The 16,894-nt window shown below is 37.3% G+C and overlaps 1 protein-coding gene and 1 non-coding gene across 2 annotated transcripts in view; both read right to left on the bottom strand.

Annotated features, from left to right (window-relative positions):
- Positions 1 to 10,439, bottom strand: part of CRB1 (crumbs cell polarity complex component 1) — a 133,071-nt gene extending 122,632 nt beyond the window's left edge. The window contains 1 exon segment of the mRNA XM_049770781.1: positions 10,351 to 10,439. Coding sequence (XP_049626738.1) covers positions 10,351 to 10,439 — 89 coding nt within the window.
- Positions 3,977 to 4,109, bottom strand: LOC126005087 (small nucleolar RNA SNORA51). Its single transcript, XR_007494265.1, has one exon. It is a non-coding gene; the product is annotated as a small nucleolar RNA SNORA51 (small nucleolar RNA).
- Positions 10,440 to 16,894: the final 6,455 nt, after the last annotated feature.

Here is a 16,894-nt window from a genome sequence, read left to right as displayed (position 1 = left end):
ACAAAATGTCTGTAATACATTTTGATTTGACCATTGTACATAGTGTTAGATAAAGGTTTGAGTTTGCTTTTTTGCATGTGGCTAACCAGTTGTCCTAGCACCACTTGTTGAAGAGGCTTTCCTTGCTCCATTTTTTCATTTCTTGCCATTTTATCAAAGATAAATTGATTGCATGTATTGTGCTCATTCTCTGAACACTCAAATCTAGTCTGTTGTAGGTACAAAAGCTTCTCAGCTTAATATAACCCCATCTATTATTCCACATTTTCAATTGTTTGGAGAATGCTGTTTCCTCTTTGAAGATTCCTTTACTCCTAATGTCATGGAGTGTTTTACCTACATGTTCTATATACCTTATAGTTTCGGGTCTGATATCAAGGTCTTTCATTTGTTTGGATTTGACCTTTGTGCATGGTGTTAGATGGAAGTCTGGGTTCACTTTTTGGCATGTGGCTTATCAGTTGTGCCAACACCACTTGTTGAAGAGGCTTTCCTTGCTCAATTTTGCATTTTTTTGCCCCTTTATTAAAGATTAGTTGATTGTATGTCTGGGGAACATTCTCTGAATAGTCAAATATATTCCACTGCTCCGAGGGTCTGTCTTTATTCCAATATCATGCTGTTTTAATGAATATTGCTTTGTACTATCAAGTATTCTAATTTCCCAGAGATAATTAGAAATACTATCTGTTAATTTGATTAATCAATTGATGATTAACATAATTCTCTTTGAAGCAAGAGTCTGAGTTTAGGCTGGAAGAGACACAGTACAGCAGAGGGGGTATTTGTCTTGCATGCAGCCAATCTCAGTTGAATCTCCAGAACCAGATATGGTTTGCTGAGCATCACCAGGAGTGAGTTCTGTATAAAAGCTAAGAATAAGTCCAGCATGGCCCCAAAACTAAACAAAACAAAACAAAAAATGAGTCTGAAAAACTTATAAAATTCTTTGACTAATTAAACAAATTGGAAACTTAGTTGTTGTGTGTGTGGGGGGCACCTTTTGTTTTAGCCCATCATAGAGGAGATAATAGTGCCATGCTGAGGAGTAAAGATCCTGGAGAACAACACACAGCCTGGTTGTGCTGTCCAGAACCTCAGTTTCTTCATCTGCAATTGAGGAGAAAACAGTAGAACCTACTCTTAGGGGCTTGAAAGGTGCTTGGCAAATTTTACTGAAGTGTAGTCTTACTTTCATAGGATACTTAAACCTGTTTTAGTGTTCTCAAAAATAATGTGCTTAGGGCCCGGAGAGATAGCACAGCGGCGTTTGCCTTGCAAGCAGCCGATCCAGGACCTAAGGTGGTTGGTTCAAATCCCGGTGTCCCATATGGTCCCCCATGCCTGCCAGGAGCTATTTCTGAGCAAAGAGCCAGGAGTAACCCCTGAGCAACGCCGGGTGTGGCCCAAAAACAAAACAAAACAAAACAAAAATAATGTGCTTAATTGGTACCAAAGAAAACAATAAACTTAACCAAACAATATAAAAGTCACTAGTACATTTCACAATCTTAGTGAACAAGACAAGTTCTATTTTAGTGAACAAAATGATAATTACCCAGGAATAAATTGCCATAAGATCCCTATAAGCAATTTATAACTACATGCTCAGGACATTAATTATTTTTGCCATCTCTGGCCATGTTGGTTGAAATATCCTCTGCTCGGTGTTCCTGAGGGGCACTAGCTGACATTATGGGCCCATCTTGGTGAGAACATCCTATGCTAGCCCCTTCTTTAAAAGGGAGATTTGAAATTTGCTTATTCTCACAATGTTTCTCATATTAATTGTCAAAACTTGATCCGTAATGATGTGTCCTGTGGTATAAACTTTCCACATGTGTGTGCATGCACCTATTTATTCTAGCCTTTTAGCTTTTACACTGTGCATCATGATTGTTCTAAGTGTTCTCCTAAGATTACAAAATGTGTTCTGTATTTCACTATTTTCTTCCATTTTACCAATAACCAGATTAAAAATCAAATCTATTTTCTACAATAGAAGTGAAGCAAAGGAGTTGTGAGACTATTGTTATTTTTCACAGTTGGATTAAAATAGTAATTTTTAATATGCCTCATATTTATCAAGTTCAAACATTTCAAATAGTATAAATTAACCCAACATTATAAATAATTAACTCAACAATATAAATAACCCAATAGTATAAATAAAACTGTTTGAATTTATTGCTCAGAGACATATATTTTGCATTGTTTTTCCCTAAACAACTGAGACATGGGAAGGAAATTTATGAGATTAATATCTGGGATTGGAAGAAAGTATGTATTTAGATTCTGTTTTTTATTTTTTTTTTTTTTTTTTTTTTTTGGTTTTTGGGCCACACCCTGTGACGCTCAGGGGTTACTCCTGGCTATGCGCTCAGAAGTTGCTCCTGGCTTCTTGGGGGACCATATGGGACGCCGGGGGATCGAACCGCGGTCCGTCCTAGGCTAGTGCAGGCAAGGCAGGCACCTTACCTCCAGCGCCACCGCCCGGCCCCGGATTCTGTTTTTTAAAGAAAAATATTTCTACTATAGTAATGTAAGATACATTTCACCTAATTTTACCTAAATAAAAATAGAATTTAATATACCAACCCTTTTGAGTGGTTTCTGATATTCTTTCACATACAAGATCTTTTTCTATAACTGAATTAATAAACTAGAATTAATAAAATTTCTAAAAAGTAGCTTTTATTGTATTCACAGTTTTGTATTAAAACAAACTCTTATCTCTTTATTTAGACTTCTTGTTATTCTTTAGAGTTTTATTTGTGTTTGGACCACTTCTGGCAGTAATGCTGCCTCTGCACTCAGGCATCACTCTTTCTAGGGCTCAGGGAACCACATATATGCTGCTGGAAACTGAAAATGTGCTCGGCTATATGTGAGGGAAATGCCTTAACCCCTATATTCTTGTTCCAACCTCTCCCTTGCATTCCTATGCTCTCTAAAAACTAAGCATACAGTGTTTTTATAGAGATAATTTTCCCTGCACGTGGTCTTCAATATCAAATCGAGGCCATTTTATAGTCATGGCAAGAGTACTGTTTCATGATCAGGGGTTTAAACATTACCTCTGTTATTTACCTTCTCTGTTATTTTAGCAGAATCAATGTCTCTGAAGCTCAGTTTCCTCATTTCTCAAGCAGTTAACAAGTAGCCATATGCACAGTGCTTTAGAGAATGAACTTTGGACTTTGGGTTTATGTCTTTTTTTTTTTTTTTTTTGGAGGGGGTGGGGCACAACTGGCGGAGCTCAGAGGTTACTCCTGGCTATCTGCTCAGAAATCACTCCTAGCAGGCACGGGGGACCATATGGGATGCCAGGTTTCGAACCACGTTTGGTCATGCTTGCAAGGCAAACACCCTACTGCTGTGCTAACTCTCTGGTCCCTGGGTTTATGTCTTGTCTCTGCCATTTAGTAGTACTAGGAGTTTTTTGTTGCTGTTGTTTTGGTTTGGTTTGGAGCTCTCTTACCCTGGCTCTACGCTTAGAAATCGTTCCTGACAGACTCGGGGGGCCATTTGGGGATGCCGGAATTCGAACCACCATCCTTCTCCATGCTAGGCAAAAGCCCTACCTCCATTCTATCTCTCTGGACCCAGTACTAGAAGTTTTATAAATACTTAATACCAATATGCTTTAGTATTTATTTCTAAAAAAAATGATACCTGACCCAAGTGTTTACTGTTTAATAAATATTTATTGAGATGAATGATGTATATAAAAATACCTTAAATGGATTTAAGGAGCTGACAGCAGACTTGTCACCTGGTCTCTTCTGGTCATGTGCAGGGACAGAAAAATTCTAAAGTAATAATGAGAAGAGCAAAAAGATTTTTGTTCAGAAGAGTATTCAGTACCATTCTGTGGAGAAGGGAGGCAAGCACAAAACTGGGCCCAATCGCTATGGTCTGTTTGGGCAGAAGATTGGACAAGCCCCTGAATTCTTTCTTTTCTTTTAATGTTTTTTTTTGTCCCCCAATACACAATACAGACCAGGCAAAGGGCCTGGGTTGAGGTGTATATAAGGTGCATTTACTGTACCTCCTCTTTCTATACAGTCGGTGTAAAGAACACAGCCTGTGGTAAGAATTGGGAGGCCTTATCTTTTCTTTTCTTTTTTTAATTTTTTTTAATATATATAAAAAATCCTTCACCAGTGCAACATTCCCATGACCAATATCCCAAGTGTCCTTTCTCCCCACCCCACACAGGCCTATACTCTAGACAGGCTTTCTACTTCCCTCATTCAGTCACATTTTGTTATGATAGTTCTCCATGTAATTATTTCTGTGACTGCACTAAAAGATCCCTGTGGTGAGCTTCAGTGTCGGGAGCTGGCCCCTCAAGTCCTCCTCTATTTTGTCTCTGAGAATCATTACACAAATGTTTTTCATTTTTCTCAAAACCCATAGATGAGTTGAGACCATTCTGTATTTATCTCTCTCCCTCTGACTTATTTTACTCACCATAATAGATTCCATATACATCCATGTATAGAAAAATTTCATGACTTCATTTCTTCTGATGGCTGCATAATATTCCATTGTGTATATGTACCATAGTTTCTTTAACCATTCATCTATTGAGGGGCATCTAGGCTGTTTCCAGAGTCTGGCTATTGTAAAACATGCTGCAATGAATATAGGTGTGAGAAAGGAATTTATGTATTGTATTTTTGTGTTCCTAGGATATATCCCTAGGAGTGGTATAGCTGGATTCTCTTACTATGCTATCAAGAACAAAGGAATCACCTAGGGAGAGGACACAGTGATGGAGTATTTGTAGAATCCCAAGAAATACATCCCTAGAACAAAAAGATCTTCACTGGCTTCACGAAGAAGACTTAAAGGGCAGAGTTGATAATTTGCCTTAAAAAACGCTATTAAGGAATTGGCAGTGCCTTACTTATTACAAAAATGTCCCATGACTTTTTTATGTGTACCAGATTTAATTTCATCTTGTTCATCAGAATTCAGATCATTGAGTGGCTGATGTAGCATTTTTTTTGTTGTTGGTCTGCCTTGATTTCGATAAGATTGGATTGTTTTTAAATGACTATGATTAGCTTTTTGAATTTTGATAATTCCAAGTCAGCAAGTGCAAATCACTGTTGCCTTCTTCTAAAGATATGATTGAACTTAATTGGTCACGTTCACCTTTCCTAGAGATGAGGATTTCCATTACATACTTACCTGTGGGAGAATAGTTTTCTATTTAGATTTCTATAACTGGCTATATTAATATATCTACAGATTGAGGAAATCACTGTCTCCTGGAACAGAGAAACACTCACCTATGTTTTAGGTTATGTTCATTTGCCTGGTAAAGGGAAACCAGGTTAAGATGACAATGACCCTTAAATCTTTTTGTTCTTAATTATGCCAATTAAATTAAAATTTTACTGTATCTAAAATATTGTCTTTTATTTAATGAAAAGTATTTTAGTGCGATGTATTTATAGTATCAAATAAAAATATTAAACACTTTTTACATCTTTAAGATGATCTTAAGGTCAGATGCTTTTAAGATTTAGGCTGGAAATTTAGAGAGTCAAATTTTGCTTACAAATTCTTTACTGAAGTCAGACTGTGATGTTGTTCAGAATTGTCTTTTAAACAGTTCTTCAGAAATAAACAAGACTAAAGTGTGATTGATAACTGTGTGTTTGCCAACTCATCAGTAGAGATTACCATTATCACAAATTTGTAAATTATGTAACCATAAGAGTTAATATGATAATTAAAACAAAATCAAAAATTAAAAAAGTGTTTGACACAGTTAATACTAATGGCCATTATTATTACTGTTGCTATAATAGGGTTAAAAATATAACATTAAAAGACTGGAGAGATAGCACAGCGGTAGGGCATTTGCTTTGCATATGGCTGACCCAGGAGAGACTTGGTTCGATTTCTGGCATCTCAAATGGTCCCCTGAGCCTGCCAGGGGCAATTTCTGAGTGCAGAGCCAAGAATAACCTCTGAGCGCCACCAGGTGTGGCCCCCAAACCAATCAATCAACAAATAAAGTTTAAAAATATATATATAACATTAATAAAGTTTCTCACAAAATTTTAATATCATTTATATTTCTTTTCTATGCAGGCTCCAAAATGCTTATGTCTGGTATTATAGATGAAAAATATGCATATATATTTGTATATATAGTTGGATCTTTGTAAATATAGGGTTAATAAAGGAGTCGATTTAGAGAAACTGAGATTATGTGATATTAGAGATTGGAGATTTTGGAACTTTAGAAAGTACAAGTTTAGTGTTTGCACACATATTCTGAGAATCCTAGTTCATGAGCCAAGGAGGAGTCCACCACCAATAGTTGCATATTTGCAACTGATTATCCCAAATGCAAAGTCTAGAGCATGACTTCAGCCCCCAATGAGAGAAGACTGTGGCCAAAGTTCATTGCCATCACCTTTATCTGAACTTCCCTGTTCTACTCCTCCTCTACAGAGGACCCATGGCCAGATGGGGAGAAACTTTTTCAGAACTGGATTTATATGACTGGCAGATTGAAAGGTGTTTTATATACAATTCTGACCTTCTGCAAACAGGGATCTGCTCTTCTGAAGGTTTCTTTTGTGTGCACAAGAATACAAGCTTCTTCTGCAACAGAATGGGTCTTCTGGAAACACAAGGAAAGACACTATCATAGGCTCCATCCTAAGATCAGCGCAAAGACCAAGACCACCAAACACAGAAGACAGATTAAAATGACACTGAGGGAACAGAATTTCTAGAACCACAAAGAAAAGCTTCATCATAAGTTCCACCCCTTGACCTGTGCAGATACCGAGATCTCTAGATACAGAGATCTGATTTTATCACTGAGGATGAAGCAGAAGTCTTCCAAACACCATGAAAGCACCAAGGGGAGAGTAAATGAACCTGAACAGAGTCTATAGTTAATCCCATGACAATATACTCCAAGGGTGGATAAACCCTGTATCTCTTAGGCCAAGGGAATTCTTTTTCAAATGATCCCAATATTTACTGTGCCTGTGCTGGAGGGAAAAGAAAAAAAAAGCACAAAACAATTTTTTTTAATTTTATATCTATCTAGGTTTTGTCGATTTCTTTGTTTTGGTATGATTACTCAAGTTGTTGTCTCCATTTATATTTATTTATTTATTTATTTATTTTCTTCTTTTCTTTTTCTTTAGGTGCTATGCCATGTTTTTTATCTCAAGACCATGGCTTTTATGTGGTGCTTATCTTTATTGTTGGAGTGCTCACTGGATATTTTATTTGACACTTCTTTTTGTACTGTTGACACTTCTTTTTGTACTGTTGAGGTGTTTCACCTTCTTTTTTCCCCTTCTTCTCTCAAACTGATGAAGAGAGCCTCTAGAAGGACTCCGCCCATTTTTGACGTATTTGATTTTTACCCCAGTTTATCACTTTTCTCTTCTTCAAACAAAACCACATAACTGGAACTATCTAGTACTGGCTCCCAGTTAGAGGAGGAAACAAGGAAGGTATCAAGACCAAAACAGTTGTAGGACCACTAAGTAGTAAGCTAGGCTCAGAGGGGACCATGCATTCTAGCAGTCCCGGGGGTGAGGGAGGAGGATATGGGAGGTAGGATGGGAACGCAGGTGTAAGGAAGATAATTCAGTGATGGGAATCCCCCTGATATTATGTTAATATGTACCTAAAATAGTATTGTCAACAATATGTAAGCCACTATGATCAAAATAAAAATTATATTAAAAAAAAAGAATACAAGCTTCTGACTTTTCACTTGCACAGCCTCCCTGCGAGCACAGGTCTGGATTGGGTACTGTCCCTGTCATTGGGGTTAGTCATGGGCCAGTTTCATCCTACTCTTGTGTAATCACATGCTTCACAGAACATGGCCTTTGCCATCCTTCAAAGATGATTGAAGGATGCTGCAAGCATGTTTTCACTAAATGTCAATCATTAACATTTTAATGAGGGGTTAGTTATGCTCTTTTGCCATTCGAGTCATTTTAAGCTAATCAGGCCTGCCTGCCATTATTTTAATCCATCTATACTTTAATAATGAGAAGTTTTAGGATGATCTTTTCTTTCAAGCTCTCGATGTTTTACTGGTTCCTTTGCCTCTAGCAAATGAAATCTCCCACAGCTAAAAGTATTCTAATTAGAAAAGAAAAATAAAACTTTTTTTCCACTTCATAATGTCCAGTTCTAATTTGGTCATCAATCAAAGATAATTCCTACTGGTTACAAAGTGCTTGAGTAATAATTTAGTGACACAACACTTTTTTCAAAAGGGGCCAAGAATACATTCAGTGACAAAACACTTTCCTTGCATGTGTGAGGCCTAAGTTTGATTCCTACCAACACATAGTCCCCCTAACACCTGATACTGAAAACTTTCCTCCAATAGAGAATCTAAAAGTTTTAGATTTTTTCATTAGATTATCAGATTGTTGACTACATATATACAATTTATTCCAATGCTTAATATAATTTAAGTTATCAATAAAGGTCAAGAAAAATTAACAGTTTGATAAAACTAAGGTTAAACAGCCTTCTGCAATTTCACTTAATTGAACACTAAAATAGATATAGATGATAAACAAAAAATTCAAATAATATAAATTTTAAATTTGTTATTGATATTACATAAACTTCTCCAATTGATTAGTTCCTGACATTAAGTATATAACTATATTGTTTCACTTACTTGCAGGTAGGAACTGAGTAGAATATGTTATATCTATTTTATAAAAAATATGAACAGGAGTATTAGATAACTTCCCTGAGGTTAAATAGTTCTTATATTGTAGATTATTATGTCAAAAAGACTTAAAAATATATATGTATATATTTTTTGGTTTTGGGGCCACACCCGATGGTGCTCAGGGGTTACTCCTGGCTATCTGCTCAGAAATAGCTCCTGGCAGCCACAAGGGACCATATGGGACTCCGGGATTTGAACGAACCACCTCAGGTCCTGGATTGGCTGCTTGCAAGGCAAACGCCACTGTGCTATCTGTCCGGCCCCTTGAAAATATTTTTTAAGAAATTACTGGATGATGAAATTAATTTTAAAAAGAAATACTTTGGGGCTGGAGAGATAGTACAGCAGTTAACGTTCTTGCCTTGCATATAGCTGACCCAGGTTTGGTCCCCGCAGCCCCCTATAGTCCCCTGAGTTTGATAAGAGGGATTCATCAGTACATAATCAGGAGTAACCCTTGAAAAATTAAACACCTTACAAGTATCTAGAATGGCCCTTCTAGAATGTATTGTTCTTGTGAGCTACTAAGGAGCTTGTTACATTGCTATTTGGGTTCATCAAGTTTGGAGTAAAGCCTGAAATTCTGTATGTCTTCTTTTTGTTTGTTTTTGGGGTGGTTGGTTTGGCAGTCACATCTGTTGTTGGCATTCAAGTTTTATTCCTGTCTCTGTGCCCAGGGACCATTCTGGACAGGATTTAAGGGACATATAGGGTGCTGAAGATTATACCTATATTGGTTGTGTGCAAGGAAAGCTCCCTACCCACTGTACTAATTCTCCAATTCCACAACTTACTGTTTAAAACACAAGTTCTCTGGTGAAGGGTGGTGTACATTTGATGACTGAAACCCATTTATGAACGTTTTTGTAACCACAGTGCTTAAAAAAATAAAAAGATAAAGGGGCTGGAGAGATAGCATGGAGGTAAGGCATTTGCCTTGTATGCAGAAGGTCGGTTGTTCAAATCCCAGCAACCCATATGGTCCCCGGAGCCTGCTGAGGGCAATTTCTGAGTGTAGAGCCAGGAGTAACCCCTAAGCCCTGCCGGGTGTGACCCCAAAACAAAAAAAAATAGAAATAAAAATAAACGAAAGTTTTCAATCTTTTTTTTTTAACTTCCTAAATTGTTTGCTGCTCCACATATGGGCACTAGAATTTACCATTAGAAAATTAATTTTTTAATTTCAGAAACTATAATGTACATTTCATTATTACATATACATATCATATTCTGTGTATTCTAGTTCAATGACACTCTAAAAACCCTCCAGAATGGTACACTAAATGCATGGTGATTGTTTGCCTTCCTAATTAATTGGTTTCAGCCCAGGGGAATTTGTTCTACTCATTTTATGGCTCAGTGCACTGGAACAGAGAAGAAGTCAGGTCACTCTAAGTTAGGGACCAAATTTGGATCCAGGTTACTCTGGTTACTGAATAACTTGGAAGACATTGTGAATACATTTCACTTCATTTTTTCAGCTAAAACCTTCCCTGGCACTGAGCACAGCATGTGCCATGCTCCTGTATATCTGGTCTGGATAAGATTTGCAGAAGTTTGTGGATGGCTCTCTGCCCAGGGCCTTCTAGCACCTGCTGTTCTGAGCAAGGCCTTGGTAGGTGCCGGCAAGCCTCAGCTCATCAACACAGCTTCCTGCAACACGTGGAGAACAGGACCCCATCTCCCAGGGACCTATTTGGCAAATTCTAGCCCAGGAAACTGTGGCAAGTACAGCAGTAATGAATTCTGAGAATTCATTACGGAGCACAAAACACCAGGGAGATGAGAATAGTCAGCTCTGAGAACTCAGAGGGAGATCCATGCTTGCTGACATCCTTCTGAGTTGAAAGAGAATATTTCATATTTGGAATTGGCAGATTAACTGAATAAAAAACCATGTGAATGCAAGCAATGCTTTATTGTAAAAAATGCCTGGGGTTGTCTTGAATATGAGGGTAGAAGACACCGTGTCTGAGGTAAAGTCAACTGTGCAAATATGCCCATAATTATCTCTTTTAAAAACATTGGCCATGTCTTTGCACAAAGATATTTAAAGAGTTTATTATCATTGTTTATTCACAGTGTCTATGCTTGATGTGATTGTTTAGTTTTTAAAAATACAGTCCATGTGTTATTCACTATCATCTGTACCTCCAATATCCAGTACACTATGTAATCAATATTCACTATTAAAACTGACCTAAACCAGATTAATTGCATTAATTTAATACCATTAATTAATTCCTCAATTTGAATTAGTTGTCTCAATAACTTTAAGCTTTAACATCTATTTTCTTGCAATTTATATCTATGAGATCATTAGTAGCAAAGTCACTTGCCTTGCACACAGCTAACCAGGATTCAGTTCTCCCTCAGAAATGCATATGGTGGGGCCGGGAAGGTGGCGCTAGAGGTAAGGTGTCTGCCTTACAAGCGCTAGCCGAGGAACGGACCACGGTTCGATCCCCCGGCGTCCCATATGGTCCCCCCAAGCCAGGGGCGATTTCTGAGCACATAGCCAGGAGTAACCCCTGAGCGTCAAACGGGTGTGGCCCAAAAACCAAAAACCAAAAAAAAAAAAAAAAAAGAAATGCATATGGTCCCCTCAGCCCCATCAGGATTGAACTCTGAGCACAGAGATAGAAGTAAACCCTGAGAACCACCAGGTCTGTCCTCAATATACATACATACACACACATATATATAGCTTACCACCATATATGTATAAGTCATTCATCTGTCATGTGTTCCTATGGATCCTTTATGTATAAGTTCTTGAATGATGTTTATGTAGGAAATGGGATCTTTTTTCTGTCATTATTTTTACCATGCTTGAACTTAATACACTCAGAACAATTTTAATAAACTTCCTTTTCTATTACCTAATGAAATTTAAGCTAAATAAAAATGTGCCTCATTTGAAGCCTTCTAAAAAGTATAACAAAAGATGTATGTTTGGGATCAAAAATGTGCCTCATTTGAAGCCTTTTAAAAAGTATAACAAAAGATGTATGTTTGGGATCCACTCATTAGGATAGAAGGATCACTCATTATCAGGAAGCCCAAAAGTTTCAAGGTGTTTATGAAGTTTTGCTAACCTTCAAATAGTCTATGATACATTAGTATATCTTACATTAATAGATCTGTAAGATCTATTAACTCCATGGTATTGGAGTTAATACCATGAAGGAAGGAGAGAATGATTAAGGCAATTTCAATTTCATGATGCAGATACCAAGTAAAAATATTGTCTGCTACTTCCCCCAAATGAAGTAGCCTCTGATACTATCAGTTCAAGCCATATCTTTATTAAAAACATTAAATGTTTAATCTTTTTTAAATAAAAGCAATAAGGTTTTCATCAAATAAGCCCACTAATATTAGTCCTTCGGGGGGATGCTAATTCTGTGGAATAAAAGGGGTTAAGAGTCTTAAAGAATCTATTTATCTCAGGTCTATTTCTAAAGCACCCTATCATGTTGTTATAGAAACCACTTGCAGCTGAAAATCTCTCATCATGATTATTGCTATAGTAACCACCAAAAGACAAGAAGCTCCTTTCATCCATTCATCAACATCCTTTCCTCCCAAAGATAGTTTTGCTTCTAAAGACTCCCATATTCCTGGAAACAAAGGAGAGAAAAAGGAGTAAATCAATTTAATGGGTGTAGTAGATAGGGAGGTAAAGAAGGAGGTAGATACCCATTAAAAGACAGTGTGAGGGGCTGGAGAGATAGCATGGAGGTAGGGCATTTGCCTTGCATGCAGAAGGACGGTGGTTCAAATCCCAGCATCCTATATGGTCCCTGGAGCCTGCCAGGAGCGATTTCTGAGCTTAGAGCCAGGAGTAACCCCTGAGCTGCTAGGTGTGATACACACTGGTGGGTGTGACCCCAAAACCAAAAAAAAAAAGAGAGAGAGAGAGAGACAGAGTGAAAGAAAGAGAGAAAGAATATTTAGAATACTGGAGATACTCATTTCTTCAAATGTGAAGAAATTAATTAAATAACTGAATGCAAAATATGAGACTGGAGTGATAGTACAATAGGTAGGACACTTGCCTTCCATGCAACCAAGCCAGATTCAATCTTTAGCATCTGGTATAGTCCCCTGAGAACTGCCAGGATCAACTCCTGAGAGCAGAGCCAGGGTAACCTTTGAACATATCTGTGTGTGATCCCCAAGGAACCCCCCAAAAGAACTGAATGTAAAATATTGCATTTTTCATAATTTTAAAGTCACAATTTAGCTTTGCAGATATTTAGCCCAACAGATTTTGCCAAGTATTGTTTCTAACAGTTTAGCTTAAGTTAAATATATAGAAATTTTCTCTAAGGATTTTTTGGTTGGGGGTGTGTTTGGGCCATACCCGGCAGCACTCAGGAGTTAGTCCTAGTTCTGCACTCAGAAATTACTTTCAGAAGGCTCAGGGGACCATATAAGATGCCTGGGATTGAACCCAGATTGGTCCCAGGTCTGTCGCATGCAAGTCAACACCCTACTGCTGTTCTATCTTTCCAGTCCCCTACAAATTTATTTTAAAGTTTTGTATTTTCTAATATCTTTTGGGGGGGCCACACCCATTGACACTCAGGGGTTACTCCTGACTATGCACTCCAAAATCGTTCCTAGCTTGGGGGACCATATGGGATGCTGGGGGATTGAACCATGGTTCGTCCTAGGTTAGCACGTGCGAGGCAAAAATGTCCTACCACTTGTGCCACCACTCCGGCTCCAGTATATTTTCTTATATTAACATCCTACTCATATTATTAGACTCAAAATGGTATCATGTTTTAAAAGTCTCATTTTGAGAGATCAGAGTAATGCCTCAATCAGTAACACATAGAACTAGCATGCACCAGGCATACTACGTCTTATTCCTGGTATCACATGATCCCAATTGAGGCCCTAATGGTCACTGGATACCACTGACCAGATACTGCAAGTGTGACCCTATAGAAATGTTTTAGTTGAAATACCGTATTTTCCGGTATAAGACAACCCCCTAATTTTTCAGTTAAAAATTGGTTTAGGCCTATATTTACTGTACCAGACAGAACGTTCCTGTGCTGCAACTGTATGTACCACAGTGAGCCAATCACAACAAGCAAAGGTTCAAAGGTTATACTGTAATAGACATCCTCTCTGACTCTGGCCAATCTGAGCAGGCTTTTGACAGTGTAGATTTGGTACAGAACATTGTCTAATTTGCATGTATAAAAAGCCTGCTTGGATTGGCTGAGTTAGAGAGGTGGTCTGAGCAGCCTTGCAGTGATTGGTGCAAGATCGAGTTGGAAAATTCGTTTTGTGGCAATATTCAGACAATTTTCATTTAGCACGCATATTGAAACATTTTTCGGGATATACTCGGCGCATAAGATTTTCAGTTGACTTTTTTTTGTTTCAAAAGTCATCTCATACGCCGGAAAATACGGTAGATGATTTAGGGGCCGGGGAGGTGACGCTAGAGGTAAGGTGTCTGCCTTGCAAACGCTAGCCAAGGAAGGACCATGGTTCGATCCCCCGGCATCCTATATGGCCCCCCCAAGCCAGGGGCAATTTCTGAGTGCTTAGCCAGGAGTAACCCCTGAGCATCAAATGGGTGTGGCCCGAAAAACCCAAAAAAAAAAAATAGATGATTTAAATTTCCATTAGTATTCATCGAATTTAACTTGTCTTTCTCCCCAAAAGCAAATCATTTAAATATATTTCAAATTAAAATTTTGGAACTGTTTCATGTATGAGTAAGCTACCTAAATTCAATACAATAGAATTATTTCTTTGCTCTTTGACCTCACGCTTCATCTTTCCATATTAGATTGGCTTGTGTGTTAATAAGTAGAAAATAAGTTGAATTTTGTGCATTTTTTACTCTAAATTTTAACATGAAATTGACTTTAAGACTATTTCAGAATCCAAAGGCCATTTTCAAATCAATCTGCTATAATCAATGCAATGACCATAGCATTATGTTAAAATCATTTGCCATCTCATTAAAGACCTTAGTAGTATTTAGGGCCCCTTCTTAGATGCAAAGCTTACACTGTGTAAGAAAAAAGTGTTGCCAAGACAAAGACTAATATTCAAACACAAGAAAACAGGATGAACATAATACACTACTCTTGTACTTGATTCGCTGCTATTAACTTCATTCATCTCTAATATTTATGATGTCTAGTTTTCAAGTGTCTAGTCCATTTTATTCCTTTTATAATGCCGATTGCAAAAATATAAGTGTCTCACCATTTTCTAAACAATTTATTTTAAAAGGAATGATTTAGGTTATTTGAATAAGTGTTGGTCATCTTCAAATATCAGAGTATACCAGCGAAAAATAAAGATGTAAAATGTACCTTATTAATTACTCAGATAAGAGCAGTGTACTCTGTGCAAATTGTGCACTCAAATTATTGTACCTGATGGTTATTTTTAATTAAATGCATCCTTTTAGAATACTCCAGAAAAATACACAAAAGTTGATGCAAACGTTTCTTTGCTTTTGCTAGCTATTTTCATTGGATGTTTATAGTGTGAAGCATAATTCCACTCAGTCTGTACAAATTAAAAAAAATACATTTTCTTATACATTTTCCCACACATGTGAGTTTTGTGAAACTCAGCATTTTGATTTCCCATCTGTGTGTTTTAGCTTTGTTCAGGCAGTTTGGAAACTGAGTGAAGAATTTACAAAAACTGTCTTTGACTGCACTGTGCTGACATAGTATTTATAGTCAAGCCACAGCTTCCCTCAAACTGGTTTTAGTACAATAATCAGCACTATATATGATTAAAATAATGCTTGACACACAGACAACCCAAAAAATAAAAGTCCAGTTTGGTCATTTGGTTGAATCAACTGAATCCCAAATGCTTTTCTATGATTGCATTGAAACATCATTCAAGATTCAACTCACTGTAATTATAGATAGTGCATACATTTTTCCTTCTCATCTTGAATAACTTTCTTTTTATACTCAAATATATCACTAAAACAAACTTTTTCTTCTTGTGAGTGCCCAATAATTTTAAGGGACAGATATGCCAATATTCACTTCTGGCCAAAACAAAACAGCCTGTTCTCCAGCTATAAACAACGAGAATCAAGGAGTAATAAATGAAGTAACTCTTTTTATGTACTGTACATAAGTTGAACAGAACTATTATTCATAAGAGAAAAAAAAGAAACTCTACAATTACAATTGTTTCACTGTTTGTCTTTCCACGTCCTTATCTCTTCCCATACCCATCCCTTTTTCATGCCCACATGTCCTGTGTAATTTACAAGTTTTGTATATAATTAATCTTTTCTTTTCTAAAAGAAAGAAAAAAACCCATAATTTTCTGGTCTTTAAGCTTGGAAAGACTTAAATGTTATAAACAGACTAATTTAATTAAGGAAGCTGCAATGATTTTTTAGAGAGAAAGGAGCACTTCAGAGACTGCAGAAACAATTAGTTTGCAGGTCTGGGGACCAAAACAGAGACACTCAAATGATGATTCCCAAAAAGCTATTATTCATCATGGCTGTGGAAGGCTTTCAGAGACCATCTCCTAAGATACTGATAAGTAAAAAGACAAAAACTTAGGCTTCCAACCCAGACAATGGCGAGAGACCAGGAAAAATTTCAAACAGTGAGAATTCAGAAAGATTTGTTTTAGGAATAAGGATAACTTTAGAGAGAAGGAAAATAAAATAATGTAAAATCTAAATAGAGACACTCAAAAATCAAAGCTTAGGGAGAAAGCTTTTTAAACTGTCTGCCAAAGTAAAGTCCCAAATCTTTTTATTTTTAAATGACTGGTCTTATTTTTGTTTTGTTTTGTTTTGTTTTTGGGTCACACCCAGTAGCACTCAGGAGTTACTCCTGGCTCTGTGCTCAGAAATCGCTCCTAGCAGGCACCGGGGACCATAGGGGATGCCAAAATTCAAACCACCTTCTGTCCTGGATCAGCCACATGCAAGGTAAACATCCCACCGCTGTACTATCTCTCCAGCCCCTAAATGACTGGTCTTAAGTCACTTTAGATTGCCTCTTTCTTCACCTGCATCCCACAATTCCCCCCTCATGCCTCCAGTTAGTAATGTCACATCTATACTCAAGTCCAACTTCGTTACCACTGGATATTGTCCAT

Source organism: Suncus etruscus, chromosome 3, assembly GCF_024139225.1.
Source record: "Suncus etruscus isolate mSunEtr1 chromosome 3, mSunEtr1.pri.cur, whole genome shotgun sequence".
NCBI classification, from domain to species: Eukaryota; Metazoa; Chordata; class Mammalia; order Eulipotyphla; family Soricidae; genus Suncus; species Suncus etruscus.
This window is presented reverse-complemented; position numbering and strand designations above follow the sequence as displayed.